This window comes from Benincasa hispida, chromosome 11, assembly GCF_027475165.1.
Source record: "Benincasa hispida cultivar pf3 chromosome 11, pf3_genome.v1.1, whole genome shotgun sequence".
Lineage (NCBI taxonomy): Eukaryota > Viridiplantae > Streptophyta > Magnoliopsida > Cucurbitales > Cucurbitaceae > Benincasa > Benincasa hispida.
The window spans coordinates 35,549,917-35,562,842 of NC_143488.1; the positions used below are offsets into that span (position 1 = coordinate 35,549,917).

Here is a 12,926-nt window from a genome sequence, read left to right on the forward strand (position 1 = left end):
CCACATTCATTACAACCCAACCATCCCACTATAAACCATATTTGTCTATTATCTTCAACTCATCTATTCTTGTTCTCTCTCATCTATCCTAATTATTATTTTTGGGTAAAGTACAAATACCATCCGTGAAGTATGGTAGTAGTTGCAATTACATTTTCAAACTTTCAACCATAGAAATTAAACAAGTGTCAAAACTGAATTATCAAATTTAAGATAGTTGTAGAAATTGGACCCGCAGATGATAAAAATTGAACCCTCAAGCAAGTTTTTATCATTTAGATGGTTCAATTTCTACTGCAATAAAAAGTTCGAGGGTCCAACTTTAGCACTTGTAAAAATTTAAGGGCTCAATTTTCATAATCGAAAGTTTGAGGGTATTATTGTAACTACCACCATATTTTATGTTGGTTTTAGCAATTTACCTTTTTTTTAATATTAATTTTTCTTCTAATATTCAATTATACTTTTCAATTCTCAATTTTCTTTATTTATTACATCTCTCTCATCTCTCTTATTTCTTCTTCATTTTTATTATTTTACTTTCATTAACGAATTTTTAGTATTTTTTACATTTTTAAATTTCCACTATTTCTCATCAGTTATGATATAAATAAATAAAACAATAAAATATTCATTTTAACCATTAATTTTAAAAGAACAAAAATTCATCCGTCTCTTTTTTTATTTAAATTTTATGTATGCGTGTGTTTTGCTACGTTCATTTCTAAAAGGAAAATATTAAATGAATGCAAATATGCTCGATTTTCTTTCCTAAATATTTAGTTATACGTCGACACACAAATATATGAATCATGTTGTGCAATTAATTATTCATCGTTAAAATTTAATTACAAAGTTTGATGGACAATTTACAAATCAGTTTAATTTGGACTAATTTTTTGTATACAACAACTGCGAAGTGGAAAGTTAAATTTTCGACCTCTTAAGATAGAGCACGCACCAATATCACTTAGTCAAATTCACTTTTGACTAATTTGGACTAACTCAAGAAAATCAACATCATTTAACATGAGTTGATTGAAAAAATAGATGACATTACATATCAAAATTGAACAACAAATTAATGATAACATTTATTATAACTATTCATCTTTCTTTGGGTTTGAAATGATGTATTTAATATTATTAACTCTTTAAATGTTTTTATATTTGTTTTAATCCATATCATATATATTGTTATATTATGTGTAATAAATGTCATTGAGCCCTAAGTAATGAATTTATAGAATAAAAGTTTAGGATGGTTGGCGCTCAGATCTTGTTCGTGTTTGTTGTCATTAGTGGTCCCTCGTGGGTTAACCTTCGGCTCGCTTCTCCCAACCTGATCTCAATATTCAAGCTTACTTGCATAAGAGAACCCTTGCATCTATGGTCCTAAACCTACCACACTATGATGTCCAGATTAGTAAAAGGAGTGTTTTAGCAAAACACGCAAAAAGTAAGGTCATAGCTTTTTTTTGGAGATTACTTACTATTCCCCGTTTGGAAACGTCAAATGTTATAGGCCTTTCATTTAACATTCGCCTCTAATTTTGTAATGTCGATGATATCAGAGTTGTTTTTGGTACTTGAGATTGCAGGGTGTCAGACGAAGAACAACTCAATTATTTTCTGATTGGTATATCTTTACCGACTTTTCTAGTTTACCCAAACCCTGAGGGATTGATTTTTCCCTTTTGGGACAAACATTCTCCAATGCATCCTCTCAATACTATATGGGCTTGTGTTCGCCCATGGATTTTGGACCTTGACTTGGACAACTCTTGACAAGGGTGATAAAGATACTTAAATCAAGATTGCAAAAAACATTTCAACTTTAGATAAAAGTTAGGACTGGAAATTAAAATCAAGATATGATAAATGTTATTAAACCAATACAAAATAGTCCCTAGATTACATGTTATATATTGTAAGTTACTAGAATAAAAGTTAGAATTAAATATGAAGATTTTATAATTTAAAAACTCAGTGTGAGCAATGAAATGGAAAGTTATATAATATAACAAACTCAGGTAACAAGACGATAGAAAAACTTAAAACATCTAAAAAAAAAAAAAAAAAAAAAACCACCGAAAGAAAGAAGATCAACCAAATCCAATCTAAGCACATATATAAAAAAACTAAGCAAGACAACAAATCTCAATGGAATCAGTTTCTCGATAATCTTGATTCCAAAATAGCGGTCCAAACGTCCCCTAAATTTTCCTCTAAAGAGTAACAATATCGTGGAGCAAAATTGAACTCACAAGAAAAACAGAACTTTGTGTTTACAATTTCAAACAAGTATCAAATTCATTCACAAAGTATATAGGGTAGATGAAAAATGGATCGAAAAGGTAGAAAGTTAGACAAATTTATAAAGTGAACTAATATAAGCAATAATTTATTACGTCGGTTTGAGTCATGAACAAATACATGCGATCGTACGTCGAAGTCTATAGTTTACATGAAAGAAATGTGTGTACATTTTGCTACCGTAAAATTATATGTATATTCAAATACAAACAATTTTTCTTTTTGATTAAAAATAAAAAAAAATAAAGGAAAATATTTACACAAATAGTAAAATTTAATTATTTTAATTATAATTGTGATAGACATTGTTATCAGTGTTTATCATAGATAGACATTGATAGAAGTCTATCAACATCTATCAATGATAGAAATCGATAAAAGTTTATCATTGATAGATGCTAATAGAAGTCTATCGGTGTGACGGTGTCTATTAGTGATAGAAACTGATAGAAGTCTATTAATGTCTATCAATTATAGAAACTGAAAGAAGTCTATCAATCTCTATCAATTATAGAAATCGATAGAAGTCTATCATTGATATCATCGATGATAGAAACTGATAAAAGTCTATCATTGATAGAGGTTGATAGACGTCTATCGGTATTTATCAGTGCTTTTTCTTTTGCTATTTCTGCAAATAGTTTGACATTTTTCTTAGAATGGGAAAATTTCTCTCAGAAAAAAAAATTAAATACAAACCTTTCGATCCCAAAAAATTTACAAGTTTTTCAAATAGGTATAATAAATGCCCTAAATTAAGCGAAAATGAGCTTAACTAACTGGCATAAAAAACGTATCATCAACATTAAAGTTAGAGGTTTGATCTCCTCCCCACATTGTAAAAAAATATATATATATATATATAATTCAAGTAAAAAATTATTTCCCTCCCAAGATAGAAATAATATTCATGATCTAATCGAACATGACATCGACCTTGGAGGCCTCAAACAAGTATAGGCATCTCTTAAAAGAACAATGCGTACATTTTTTTTTTTTTTTTTTTTTGTTGAAACAAAGAGCAATGTGTACAATAAAAAAAAAGTTTCCTTTAATATAATACCTAAACCTCCAACTTAAAATAAAGGAGTACATGTCATTCTTTTGATTTACAGCTTAAAACAGTTTGAGGTTTTGAGATAGAAATGACATATCTCTATTTTGGTTGAATTTGTGCAGATAATTTGGAGTTCAGAGGCACTTAGCTTCAATTTCCTCGAGGGTCAGTCCCTTTGTCTCTGGCACAATGAAGAATATAAAGACGAGAGACAAAACAGCTATCACGCCAAATATGAAAAACAGGATCCCAGCTCCAAGCAATTCCTGCAATCAAAAGTGATTTTTGTTTTACTTCAACCATCAAATATCATTTTTTGTCGAAAATAGCTTGTTAAAGTAGGGTTTTTTTTTTGTAATTTCTTATGCACCTAATGTTTTCCATTGTCTATTTATTTGATATGTTCCCTTGTATTCTGTGTATCAGAGCAATAATAAAAAATAAGTCTCTATCGTGATTTTTTCTCCCTATTCTATGGTTTTCCACGTAAATTGTGTGTTCTTTCTCTATTCTCTTTTTCATCATTTTTATTCATTGTCATCAATTAACAGCTCACCACAGGTACCACATTTCGAAGATAACATAAAGTTGTCATCAATATCTTATTTTTTAATTCGAGAAACGAGTCATCATCAGGGTGAGTGGAAAGGACTACAGGATTAAATTCAATACAGGGGGCGACCTGAGTAAAATGGGCTTGAGGAGACAGAGATTGCAGCATTTTGAGGAGCGTGATACTGGAGGTTAAGGCGATTTGTATCAAACAAGGGCAGTGTGCCCAAGTTTACCACATATCTGGCATTGCGGACGGTTAATGAAGGTGTAATAAGAGGGGGTAGATGTATTTGGTAAAGTTTGAGTAACAGTACGCGTTGGTAGAGTCTGAGTAACAGTAGGGATCGAGGTAGGTAGGGTTATCACAGGACGAGTATCATCTTCACCAGAGATACCCGACGTTGATGCCATAATCGAGAAAAAGAAAAAAAAACGAGCCTACAGCCTGATACCATATTATAAAAGAGAAGGAAAGAAATGCGGAAAATGGGATCAAATCTACACAGAGCATCCAATATTGAATTGATATTTAAAGAGAAAATGAAGCCAATAACATAAAGATTCCCAAACACAGAGGAAATAAAGAGAGAATCAGCAAAATAAATCAACGTAAAACATTATCCTAAGAATATTCAAGTATATTCTTTGAATGGTATAACATCATATTCATTATAAGAAACGAACTGAGTATAAGAGGAAAGAAAGAGGAAGAAGCTAAGGCCGGGTAGAGAAAAGAGAACTCTGCCCAAAAAACTGCAAAAGTCCTTCCGATAGATCATAATTATGAGAAAGTTGTAGTTACAGAAGTTTTTATTTTTTGCTTTTTGCTTTTTGTTTTGTTATTATTATATATTCTTTAATTTATGATTTGAGCATCACCAAGAGATTGTATGCCATCATCGTTATCATTTTCTAAAGCAATTGTTCTAGTCATGGGACAACCTCGTGACCTAGCATTTGTTGCAAAGACAATTGTCATTGATGAACGTACATATTGGATAAACTTCAACTCACAACTACTCATCAAATGTAACATGGTAATGGAACATTATAAATACCTTTATGAAATTTTGTTTGCTCAACTCAAAGATTAATTATATCTGGACTATAATAGTTTGCTCCAAACTTATGATTATGAAAATTTTTAAGATTCGATATATTGGCATACCTTTAGTGGAGAAAAGGCAAATGTCACAAGAGCATTTGCTCCAAAATTCACAAGTACTGCTATACTGAGCCCCCGACCTCTCAGCCGCAATGGGAAAACCTCTGAAATCATTAACCAACCAATGGGACCAAAAGATAACTGCAAAACAAAGTTAACTTAGTTCAACTCAAACTCTGTAAATGGAAAACTTACTAAACGACAGTTCATTCAGGTATCCCTGCAATAAAACATTTCTCTGCAGTTTGAATAACCTCGTTTGAGAAGCATTCATGCAAAGAATAGAACATTTGCTTATGTTTTGGTCCTCATCTAAGAAATGTAAACTATTTTGGGAGTGCTATTGAAACGAATACTGAATATAGCAATACTTCCACATCCTTTTTTTTATTTAAAAAATAATAATTATAAAATTTTAAGAGTGACTCTGACTCATGTGATAGTGAAAAGATGGTTCCAGAATCAAACTTGGAAATATATACATTACAGAACTAAGAAATAAATAAAAGCACAAGAAAAAGAAAAGATAGGAAGTAGATGAGTTCACTCGATGAAACTGATGGAGTGGTGAGGCAGCTGTACACTAGTAAGTAAACATTTTTTGGAGTTAGTTTTTCTACTTCAGTTATTAATATTGATTGTACACCTTTTATAAAATCCCCACTTTGTCTCTTTGGAAGGAGTTGCTTTATCTCCATGCCTCTTCTTGTATCACCCTGTTTTATCTTATCAAAAGAAATTATTGGGTCTTTTATTAAAGAACTAAGGGAAAATTATTGTTAGGAGTCGAGTTTTCATTTGGTCATTTGGTCATTTCATTAGGTTTCAAAAGTGGTACCTTTACCCCGGAATTTTGATTTTAATTTCCATTTAGTTTCTAGCTTTCACAATATTACACTTTTACTTTTACCCTTGAGTCTTGAGTTTTGCTTTTTCCTTCTGATCCTTAGGTCTCAAGATTTACACTTTTACCTTGATTTTTTTTACTATATACTTTTTTTTGGTAATTAGTGTTAATGCCCTGTAAATTGATTTAGAAGAATTCCATTATTAAAAATACTTGAGAAACTTTACATATAATTATTTGAAATTGATTGGCGAAAAATCGACGTCAAAAACTAAAAGTGGGCACTAGTGAAAATTAGAGGTAAAAGTGAAAAATATTCAAACCTAGGGACTAAAGAAAATATTTCAGGAAAAGTGCTTCAAGCCATATACATGCGAAAACAAAAGGAAAATCCAAAATACCTGGTAACTACCAACATATAGCAAAAGCGCAACTACAGCAACAGCAGGCACATGACCCAGGAAAAGGTAATACGAACCCAGGAGGAACAAAGAAACCACCTGTCACATGAATACATTGTATAAATAATAGACAGGGTAATGAACTTTTGAAATCAGATGCATTTTTTTTTTTTAAAAAAAAAGAACAGTTAAATATTTGTACTTTCAAACAATTGATATGCCATGACAGTAGTATTGACGTAGGAAACACAAAGGTAAAGAACTAAATAATAGAACTAAAATTGGTAATAGTTTGCGTACAGGGTGATGATGCCCCATGCATCTTATGTTCAAGAGTTTAAAAGAAAAGAAAAGCAAGGATTTTAGAAAATGGACTTACAATCCCAGATACACCTCCAAGGAGTAAAGGCCTCCTCCCAAGTCTATCAACAACAAGAACAGCTACGCCAGTCATAAATAGCTGCAGTATCAGAAGATTTAGTTCAAAACTTCATGAAATGATCACGTGGAATTGTGGATTCCAGCATTAGGTAGAAGAAACTAAGAAGAACAGAAGCATTTGTTCAGCTTACCATTACATCTAAATTAGAAAACACATGCCAACTAGCATTAGATTTACAAGCTAATTATCATTTCACAGAACTTGTAGGAGTTTGTATTTAAGACAGATTATGGGCGTATCTATGTAACAATTACCTTCAACAAACCAAGTAAAATTGATACTCGTGTTGCATCTGAAGCTGCAGAGAATCCTGCACTCTATCGTATTATGTGACATTAGGACAAAGGCATGTTTCGTTAGCATAAAGGAGTAAAACATCTGTAAGCTTCCAGATAATATTTGCTTCTTTGTACTCTTGATGGTCTAGTTTTTTGTATCATTCCTTTTCTAATAGATGAAATCTCATTCCCTCTTATAAGATTCACAAAATACATTTTGTTGCTTTAACATATAAATAATAAAAAATATATTTAAAATAAAGTAAAGAGGAAAGATACACATCTTTGCCAAGTACAGCATTAGAAATCTAGAACTCGCTTGCTAAATAAAGATACCTGAAAGATTGAGGGAGCATAATATAGCACGCTTGGCTGACCAGTTATCTGCCACCAATTGATGTCATTTCCAAATATAAGCAAACGATAAACAAATTCTATGCTTGAAGATATTGTTCACATATATCAAATACCTGTTGAAATAATACTAATCCTGCACCAATTATTAGGGCCTTCAAGCACTTTCCCTGAAATATTTCCCCTATTGTGGCCTCCTCTGATTCACCGAGAAAAGAGAGCTCATCCAAAATTTCATCCACTTCTTCAGAAGCTTTCTCACCAATAACTGCACCCCGCAGCCGGTACAAGCAGCTTATAGCACGCTCTTTCAATTCTGCCATATTTCCTTTTCTCTGTATGGCATATAAAAGTAGCCACCTGGGAGATGATGGCAGCCACCACATTCCCACTCCCATGACAAATGCAATTGGGGTATTGGCTGCATATATGTAGCGCCAACCAGCAACCACTTCAACTAAAAGACTACCAATGCTGTAACCCACCTGCGGAGCATCATTCCATGCACACTTTAAAATGATATACTGAAAATTTGAAGTATCGGTAGACAAGATAGAGAAGGCGGGAAATCCAATACAGATATTTTGACCTGCTATGAGGCCCCCAATAGTCAGCCCTTAAGTTTGGAAGGCTAGAGATGGGCTAGTTGGTTAGCGAGCTCATTTCTATTAGAATGATAGTTGGTCTGTTAGTTTTGTTAGTGAGCCATGGCATTGTGTTTAGTTAAGAAAAGGGGTCTCCTCCGTATGGGCATGTGATATTTTTGTGGTAAACTTTGGTAAGGGAGAGTGCAGTCCTCTTGATTTGACTGAAATCATTGTATGCTCTATTGAAACAGACCTGCTTTCTAAGGAAGATACCTTACATCTTCATTTGATGGATTCAACAGATTAACAAAGAAAGTAGATAGAGAGAAACTTATAATAAAGTAATTAAAAAAACAGGATAAGATAGAAGCACTTACAACCATTCCAAGTACTATAAAAAACTCTTTAAGAGAGATTAGTTGCCCACGTATTTTGCTGGGGGAAGTTTCAGCAATGTACATTGGCGCTGCATGCATTGCCTAGAAGACAAAATACTGGAATTAACGCCCAAAGTACAAACTTGATGATCTTACAATAAAATTTATTAGAACTTCATAAGGTCAATCGTTAGTTCCAAATTATGGGATTAAAGAAATAAATGCCAGATAAATCTCATTAGTTCCTGGACATCAAAGAAGCAATGTACATATAATTCTTTTATCCTTGGGACTTATCCTCTTAATCAACATATCTTTGGGGGTGTGCATATTTTCGTATGGACATAATCATGACTTGAAATATTGACAAAAGTGAAACATCAATAGTAAAGAAACGAACATAAAGTGTGTTACCAGTCCAATTCCTGTTCCAGACATGAAGCGGCCAATAATCAAAATAGCAAAGTTAGGAGCAAGTCCTGTTACGGTAGCTCCAACGAGATACATCAAAGCCGAGAGAATCAGCTCCCTTCTTCTCCCTTTCATGCGAATTCAGCATTAAATTAATCAGAGAATGAAACAAAGATACCCATTACCATTTTCTGCTTCACAATTTAAGATAACCAACCTAGAAAATCAGCAACGTTAAAAGCCAAGACAGAGCCAATCAAGGCTCCATATAAGGAACTGCTAGTCTGCAAAATTTGGCCCCAAAACTTTAATAAACCAACCATACTATTATTTTATCCATGAATATAAGCTCGTAATTTCATTTGTAGACTCACTACAAGACCAACTTCCACAGAAGATAAGTTGTACCATGAAATTCCACTAGATGATGCTGACTGCAAGGAGAGAAAACAGAAATGAACCATAATAAGCATGAGTAGAAACTGAAGCAAAATTTACAAAGACCGACAGTTGCATAACTCTGCAGGTCAAAATCAGGAAGAATAAATGATCTCACCAAGTCTTGATTGTTCTTCAATCACAATTTTTGTTTGAAAATAATGTTTTTCTAAGAATAGTAGCCAGTAATCTGTAAAAATTTTCTCCATTATTTTAGGCACCAGCTAATTCCTCTCTACCAATTTAAATTACTTTCAATTTAGCCGAGTACAATTTCAACAAAGATTCATCTCATTAACTTCTTGAAATTGATACCTTCTTACTCTATAACTCAGTAACCACGTTTATTTGCATTGCAAGCCACATTAAACAAGAGAGTCGAAGAATTAGAAAACTTAAAACATATTCTTTCAACCCTACACATTATAAGAAAGATAATAGAGCATAACACAATCCGGAATCTCCAAAATAAACCTAATTAATAACAATTTAGCTTTCTATCGACCATCAATTTTAGAAGAAAAGCACAAATGTCTTTTTGCAATAAGTTTTACAGCAATCATAAAATTGCCATTGTAGCACAACAAATAGGATGTTGTCTACAACATAACAAAAATTATACCTGTAAAGAAATGGTGGCACAGGATGTTGCACCAATATCGTAGCCATAAAGTAATCCACCAAGAGCTGGAAATAGAAATCTGAAATTATAGATAGGAAAACCCTCATAAAGTGTAATTTTTTAATCATTTTATTTTACTTGTGATGACACCCATGGTTCTTTTTTTTTTTTCTTTTTTTTTTTTTGAGACAGTGATGACACCATAGTTCATTGCACATCTTTTGGATGGGAAACAATAATTTCATTAAGAATGAGAAAGTACAAAGTATCCAGGCAAAAGAAAGTACAAATTTTAACTGACGTAGAGCTAGTGGCAAATGAAGAAAGGATTTTATTTCACATGCAAGGAGAAAATTTGAGCAAGATACTACTACATGAATATAGAGCAACATTTCTAGAGATTTAAGAAGACAATCGGAAGAAAGAGAAGATATGCGCAGCAAAGAGAAGTTGTAAACCATATGGACCCCTCTCAAATACATAAAGCATGATCATTTGTGAAACAGTGACGACGATGAACTCATGATCAATTGCAATGCCACGAAACTTCATTTCAAGAGAGATAATATTATAATTAAACCTATCTAAAACTAAGACTGTTGAGTATCGAGTACTGAAATCAAAACAATTCCATGAAAGAAGAGGGTAAGTGCAAAGAAGTGGTGCTGAAATTACTGTCAATGGAAGTCATCAAGAACTTTCTTCCATTCATTCTAAGGAACCATGTTCCTATTCCTATATCCAATACACATCTATAATGGCAGAGATTGTGCAAGTAAACTGTTAAAGGCTATGGTTGAAATTTACGGTGGACATGGAGATGGTTAAGATTCATGAACATGAGCTTGTCGTTCACTAGCTTCTTTTAAGGCTATGCTGCAAGTCATAAGAAGGAAGTAGAGTTTGTCGGGGGTGATCATTCAAAATATCTAGGATATAGAAACCTAATCCAAAAGTTATGAATAGCCTATGTAACCAGTATGAAGGGTGTTTCTAATGCCAGCAATGCTGAGAAACTAGTGAGTGATGAAGATATGGTGGTGGCTCAGATCATAAAAGTATAGGTCTTTCTTGATCCCAATTTTATTTGTTGAAAGAAAAATATTGAACCTAGAGATTTCATATTGACTAATACGCTTGACAACTGTGGATCAATAATTCCCTGATTTTCACTTTAGTGACAGGCCCAAACTTTGGCTACAAATAATTGATATACACATTCGACCAAATGCCAACTACATATGCTAAGTAGAAAGGTAGTATTTCAGCATACAACAGATAGTTCAATTGACAGTCTGTCGACAATAAGCTGTAGAGTTCGAAATGGATACGCAGAAAGGTGCTCCAGTAGCCTCATGTATTGTGATTTGATTATTTCAAATCACCTAGTAAATAATTGAGACTTGTGAATTCCATTTTCATAATCAGCTAGCCAATGTAATAAGTACGTGGTGGAACAGAAGGTTAATATTCGGGAAATTAGTGATGGCAACTCCAACAGCAAATATACAAACAAAGTGAAGGAGGAAAAACAATTCACTCAAGAAACTTACGGTAATATTGCAGCTCTGGCAGAAAAATTCTCTGAGTTTTTAAATTCGACGGAAACTAATGGTTCCTCAACATCGTCAATCTCACCAGATGAATGTCCTACCTGGAAGAAGGAAGCAGTGGTATTTACTAACACCGTGGTAATTCACTGAGAAATAAAAATGTAAATACTTGGAACCAAAGACATAAAAGTTTGTATCATTGCTGCTCATTAATTCTATATTTCAACACCTCACTGAATCTTAACCCGGTGTACTTGAGAATTTGACTCGATAGTGGGAAGGAACGCAAAGTTAGGAAAGATTACATAGTACAACACAACAGAAGATTCTTAATTATTGCCTCGTTTGTAGGACATGATAAGAAATATAATTAGTACATTGACAGAGTTTCTTTTAGAACAAGTATTTCAATTAGAAAGAAGTCTCGTGTTCTGCTGAGCTATTCGCATACATCCAATCTGATAAAACTCCGAAGTCACTTTACATTCTTCATCAATTGATCCTCCCATTCCAAATGGAAGAAAGGCAAGCAAAAAGCAAAAAAAACCCCATTTATGTTCAAACACTTAGCACTTTATATAAGCATCCATCTGATCCGTGGAAGAAAACGATGAAAAGGACGAAAATTTGTTCGCGATCTTCCCCTGATTAACCTATTACCTTCCCCCGGTTCAAAAATCCAAAATTCTACCTCCAACTTCTTCCTCCAGCAAAGTACTTATGCTGAATTTCATACTTTCCAAGCAAAGAGATGGCGATTACATTGAGCATAATTCGACCAAAAAAAAAGTCAAAGAAGTATGAAACTCAGCTGAAGTAAGAGAAAAAAAACCTTTCCGAGAGAAGATAGAACTGGCTGCTGATGATCAGATGCCATTGCTCCACTTCAGCTACTGAACAGAGGAACCACTCCTCTCAAGTCACATCCAACAAAGAGATTTTCTGAATTCCAGAACAATTTCGGAAAGGAAATGGAGACAATCAATAACAGGAACTTGCGAACACTAGAAGAACACACCAGCAAATGTGATGTAGCTCTCTGGCAATAAATAATAATATATAGCTCTGCCTTGTGGTTAGGTGCCACGATAATGCAGTTTTCGGAAGAAAAAAAAAAAGACAAATTGGAGGTAGTTCGATTTTCTTAAAATAATAATAATAATAATAATAATAATAATAATAATAATAATAATAATGTGAATAAAAAACAAATTTCAAATATGTAGTAGAGAGAACATATTGAGAGAGATGTGGTAATATCGATTTGCATAAAACTAAGGTTTAAAATGTCAATACCAACTCTCGCTCGTAGTTGTGACAAAGTTTTAATAAATTGGATAGGAAAAGAAAAAAAATATTAGTGATGACATGTGTTCTTCTGAAAAAAGACAATGCAATGAGTTATTTATGTCCCTCAGTTATGCAATCGGTGGAGCCTATGGAGCAGGTCCACCGAGACCAATGAAAATAATGAGTTGGAATGACGAGGGTAGGGAAACTTCATGCATTTAGAACACTAAAGG

At 33.1% G+C, this 12,926-nt stretch overlaps 1 protein-coding gene across 2 annotated transcripts; it reads right to left on the reverse strand.

Moving 5' to 3' along the window:
• Window positions 1-3,283: 3,283 nt before the first annotated feature.
• LOC120091399 (Major facilitator superfamily protein) lies at window positions 3,284-12,587 on the reverse strand. Of its 2 annotated transcripts, none has more exons than XM_039049405.2 (14): window positions 12,236-12,587; window positions 11,404-11,504; window positions 9,851-9,929; window positions 9,165-9,224; window positions 9,008-9,074; window positions 8,794-8,918; window positions 8,380-8,481; window positions 7,532-7,900; window positions 7,398-7,445; window positions 7,038-7,100; window positions 6,721-6,801; window positions 6,342-6,440; window positions 5,097-5,234; window positions 3,284-3,639 (listed from the first exon to the last, which is right to left on the reverse strand). In XM_039049405.2, exons 1-14 carry the CDS (start codon window positions 12,278-12,280, stop codon window positions 3,508-3,510), a joined length of 1,509 nt encoding a protein of 502 aa, XP_038905333.1. In that variant the 5' UTR covers window positions 12,281-12,587; the 3' UTR covers window positions 3,284-3,507. The 2 variants fall into 2 exon arrangements, with proteins under 2 accessions (XP_038905333.1, XP_038905334.1); XM_039049406.2 differs by having other exon boundaries at window positions 9,199-9,224; window positions 12,236-12,521.
• Window positions 12,588-12,926: the final 339 nt, after the last annotated feature.

Excerpts from the sequence above, each read along its gene's own strand:
- LOC120091399 (XM_039049405.2), bottom strand. The coding sequence starts at position 12,280 with ATGGCATCTGATCATCAGCAGCCAGTTCTATCTTCTCTCGGAAAG. Across the intron at positions 9,225-9,850 it reads GTGCCACCATTTCTTTACAG|TCAGCATCATCTAGTGGAAT; the intron begins GTATAATTTTTG and ends CTCTCCTTGCAG. Across the intron at positions 6,441-6,720 it reads TTGGAGGTGTATCTGGGATT|GTGGTTTCTTTGTTCCTCCT; the intron begins GTAAGTCCATTT and ends TTCATGTGACAG.